Source organism: Papio anubis, chromosome 20, assembly GCF_008728515.1.
Source record: "Papio anubis isolate 15944 chromosome 20, Panubis1.0, whole genome shotgun sequence".
Classification (NCBI taxonomy): Eukaryota; Metazoa; Chordata; class Mammalia; order Primates; family Cercopithecidae; genus Papio; species Papio anubis.
Genome location: NC_044995.1, coordinates 42,675,041 through 42,679,601, shown reverse-complemented (window position 1 = coordinate 42,679,601; position 4,561 = coordinate 42,675,041). Strand labels below are relative to the sequence as shown.

At 47.8% G+C, this 4,561-nt stretch overlaps 1 protein-coding gene across 1 annotated transcript; it reads left to right on the top strand.

Annotated features, from left to right (window-relative positions):
* Positions 1-2,545: 2,545 nt before the first annotated feature.
* Positions 2,546-4,129, top strand: LOC101000480 (olfactory receptor 1M1). The gene has a single exon (XM_003914821.4). The coding sequence runs from the start codon at positions 2,767-2,769 to the stop codon at positions 3,706-3,708; it is 942 nt and encodes a 313-aa protein (XP_003914870.2). The 5' UTR covers positions 2,546-2,766; the 3' UTR covers positions 3,709-4,129.
* The last annotated feature ends 432 nt before the right edge of the window (positions 4,130-4,561 follow it).

The following is a 4,561-nucleotide window of genomic DNA, read 5'->3' as shown; positions in this document are numbered from 1 at the left end:
TGATTCATGCATATATGGAACAATTATGTTTATGCCTTCTGTATCCCAGACAAGATACCTATCACAAAAACAAACAAAGACAAAAAATTCCTGATTTCAAATGTCTTGAGGACAGGGTCTGTGTATTTTTGTATATTTGTCCCCACAACTCAGCCCAGATCCTGCCACTGTATATTGCAATTACCAATAATATTTTTTTCTTTTTTTGAGACGGGGTCTCGCTCTGTTGCCCAGGCTGGAGAGCAGTGGTGCAGTCTCAGCTCACTGCAAGCTCTGCCTCCCGGGTTCACGCCATTCTCCTGCCTCAGCCTTCTGAGTAGCTGGGACCACGGGCACCCGCCACCACGCCTGGCTAATTTTTTTGTATTTTTAGTAGAGACAGGGTTTCACCATGTTAGCCAGGATGTTCTCGATCTCCTGACCTCGTGATCTGCCCTCCTCAGCCTCCCAAAGTGCTGGGATTACAGGCGTGAGCCATTGCGCTCGGCCAACTTCAGGATAGTTTTGAAGGAAGATAATTGGATGCCTGAGGCTAGCTAAAGATTAGTGAACTTGGCAACTCAGAAGTAGTAACAGCCTTTCATTTAGGGTGTCTGGAAGAGGAGATGACTGGAAATGACTATAAAAATAGAAAGTTCAGGCCAGGTGCAATGGCTCACGCCTGTAATCCCAGCACTTTGGGAGGCCGAGGCGGGCGGATCATGAGGTCAGGAGATCGAGACCATCCTGGCTAACACAGTGAAACCCTGTCTCTATTTAAAAATACAAAAAATTAGCTGGGTGTGGTGGTGGGCACCTGTAGTCCCAGCTACTCGGAAGGCTGAGACAGGAGAATGGCATGAACCCGGGAGGTAGAGCTTGCAGTGAGCCGAGATCGCACCACTGCACTCCAGCCTGGGTGACAAAGCGAGACTCCATCTCAAAAATAAATAAATTAATAAATAAATAAATAAGTAAATAAAATAAAATAAAATAAAAAATAGAAAGTTCAGGCCAGGAGCAGTGGCTTACACCCGTAATCCCAGCACTTTGGGAGGCCAAGTGGGGGCGGATCACCTGATGTCAGGCGTTAGAGACCAGCCTGGCCAACAAGGTTAAATCCCATTTCTACTAAAAATACAAAAGTGAGCTGGGCATAGTGGCGCACTCCTGTAGATCCCAGCTCCTCGGGAGGGTGAGGCAGGAGAATTGTTTGAGCCTGGGAAGCAGAGGTTACAGTGAGCCAAGATTGTGCCACTGCTCTCCAGCCTAGGCAACAGAGCAAGACCCCATCTCAAAGGAAAAAAAAAAAAAACAAAAAACAAAGGAAGGAAGTTCGACTTGTAGAGGATGTGACACTCATTGATGGATTGGCTTTGGTGGTGGAGCTAGACAGGGAGGAAGACTGAAAATTTCAAACACAGGCATCTGGAAGGATGGTGATTCCATTCATGGACGTAGTGGTTCCGGGAGAAAATAGACTTTATTTTTTTATATGTTGAGTTTACCATGTCAGGAAGAAAGAAAAGAGGGAAAGAATGCTTCATATAGCCTTATTATTATTATTATTATTATTATTATTATTGAGACAGAGTCTTGCTCTGTCGCCAGGCTGGAGTACCGTGGCGTGATCTCGGCTGACTGCAACCTCTGCTCCAAAAGTCAAGCAATCTTCCCACCTTAGCCTCCCGAGTACTTGGGACTATAGGTGTGCACCATCATGCCTGGCTATTTTTTTTTTTTTTTGGTAGACATGGGGTTTTGCCATGTTACTCAGTCTGCTCTTGAACTCCTGCATTCAAGCAATTTGCCCTCCTCTGCCTCCCAAAGTGCTGGGATTACAGATGGGACCCATCCTGCCTGGCCCTAACATTTTTTAATTAATAAAAAAAAAGAAGAAGAGTTACTATAAACACTTCATCCATGATTTAAGCTGTTTTCAGGCCAAGTGCGGTGGCTCACACCTGCAATCGCAGTGCTTTGGAAGGCCTAGATGGGAGGATCAGTTGAGCTCAGGAATTCAAGACCAGCCTGGACAACATAGCAAGACCCTGTCTCCACCACACACACAAAAAGATAAATAAGCCAGGCTTGGTGGTGTGTGCCTGCAGACCTTGCTACTAGAGAGGCTGTGGCAGGAGAATGGCTTGAGCCCGGGAGTTCAAGGTTGCAATGAGCTATGATTGCACCACTGCACTCCACCCTGGGTGACAGAGCAATACCCTGTCTCTAAATTTAAACTGATATGTTTAGCCTGGAGCGGTGGCTCATGCCTGTAAGCCCAGCACTTTGGGAGGCTGAAGTGGGTGGATCACGAGGTCAGGAGTTCGAGACCAGCCTGGCCAATATGGTGAAACCCCGTTTCTACTAAAAGTATAAAAAATTAACTGGGCGTGGTGGTGGGCACTTGTAGACCCAGCTACACAGGAGGCTGAGGCAGGAGAATCACTTGAGCCCGAGAGGCAGAGGTTGCAGTGAGCAGAGATTGCACCACTGCACTCCAACCTGGGCAACAGAGCAAGACTCTGTCTCATATATTATATATATAAAATATAAAATACATATAATACATACAATAATATGGTTACAACACCATACATCTGTGGAATATATTTACATGTATTCCATATATATATATATACACACACACACATACACACACACACACACACAGTGTCATAATTAGCCCAGATAAAAACTGGGATGTGATCTCATCTAACCTTCCAAAACCATCTCCCTGGCATTCCTATAACCTCCCCTTTCCACACTTCCAGAGGACTCACACCCATGGAGCCAAGAAACCAAACCAGTGCATGTCCATTCATCCTCCTGGGACTCTCAGAAAAGCCGGAGCAGGAGACGCTTCTCTTTTCTCTGTTCCTCTGTGTGTACCTGGCCACTGTCGTGGGGAACCTGCTCATCATCCTGGCCATCAGCGTAGACTCTCACCTCCACACCCCCATGTACTTCTTCCTGGCCAACCTGTCCCTGGTTGATTTCTGTCTGGCCACCAACACCATCCCCAAGATGCTGGTGAGCCTTCAAACCAGGAGCAAGGCCATCTCTTATCCCTGCTGCCTGACCCAGATGTACTTCTTCCATTTCTTCGGCATCGTGGACAGCATCATAATCGCCATGATGGCTTATGACCGGTTCGTGGCCATCTGCCACCCGTTGCACTACGCCACGATCATGAGCCCACGCCTCTGTGGTCTGCTGGTCGGCGTCCCCTGGGCGTTTTCCTGCTTCATCTCTCTCACCCACATCCTCCTGATGGCCCGCCTCGTTTTCTGCGGCAGCCACGAGGTGCCTCACTACTTCTGCGACCTCACTCCCATCCTCCGACTTTCGTGCACAGACACATCAGTGAACAGGATCTTCATCCTCATTGTGGCAGGGATGGTGATAGCCACGCCCTTCATCTGCATCCTGGCTTCCTATGCTCGCATCCTTGCGGCCATCATGAAGGTCCCCTCTGCAGGCGGCAGGAAGAAAGCCTTCTCCACCTGCAGCTCCCACCTGTCTGTGGTTGCTCTCTTCTATGGGACCACCATTGGTGTCTATCTGTGTCCCTCCTCGGTCCGCACGGCTGTGAAGGAGAAAGCTTCTGCCGTGATGTACACAGCAGTCACCCCCATGCTGAACCCCTTCATCTACAGCTTGAGGAACAGAGACCTGAAAGGCGCTCTCAGGAAGCTGGTCAATAGAAAGATCACCTCATCTTCCTGAGCGCCGGGACTCAGGAACTTCCAGGGGGTAGAATGTATACATCTGGGGGTCTTGGGCTAACATCTGGAATTGCATGTATTGGAAAACTAGGCACTTTGAATTTTATTATTATTATTTACTTATTTATTTATTCACCATGAAGACGTTAGTGCCCTCCCCATAGTAATGAGGAAGTTCTTGTTCTATTACTTCACAGAGACCCTGGCACTCCTCCCCTCTCTCTCTTCCTCTCTCATCATTTGACAAGCCAGCTCCCTTTCCCCTTCCACCGTGATTGGAAGCTTCCTGAGGTCTGCACCAGAAGTAGATGATGGCATCACCCTTCTTGCACAAGTCTGCAGAACTGTGAGCGAAACAAATCTCTTTTCTTTATAAACTACCCAGACTCTAGGCTGGGCCTTGTGGCTCACTCCTGTCATCCCAGCACTTTGGGAGGCTGTGGCAGGCAGATCACTTGAGGTCAGGAGTTCGAGAGAAGCCTGGCCAACATGGTGAAACCCTGTCTCTACCAAAAATACAAAAATTAGCCAGGCATGGTGGCGCACTCCCAGCTAATCCCAGCTTCTGGAGAGGCTGAGGCAGGAGAATCGCTTGAACCCAGGAGGCAGAGGTTGCAGTGAGCTGAGACGGCACCACTGCACTCCAGCCTGGGCGACAATAGCAAAACTGTCTCAAAAATGAATAAATAGATAAATAACCCAGACTCAGGTATTCCTTATAGCAACACAAACAGACTGATATAGAAGTCTTCCTAAATATGTAAACAAACATGATAATGCTAACTTAAAAAAATTTTTTTTTTGAGAAGGAGTTTCACTGTGTCACCCAGGCTGGAGTGCAGTGGCACCATTTT

What these genes read in the sequence shown, in the direction of transcription:
- LOC101000480 (XM_003914821.4), top strand. Translation starts at nt 2,767, where the DNA reads ATGGAGCCAAGAAACCAAACCAGTGCATGTCCATTCATCCTCCTGGGA.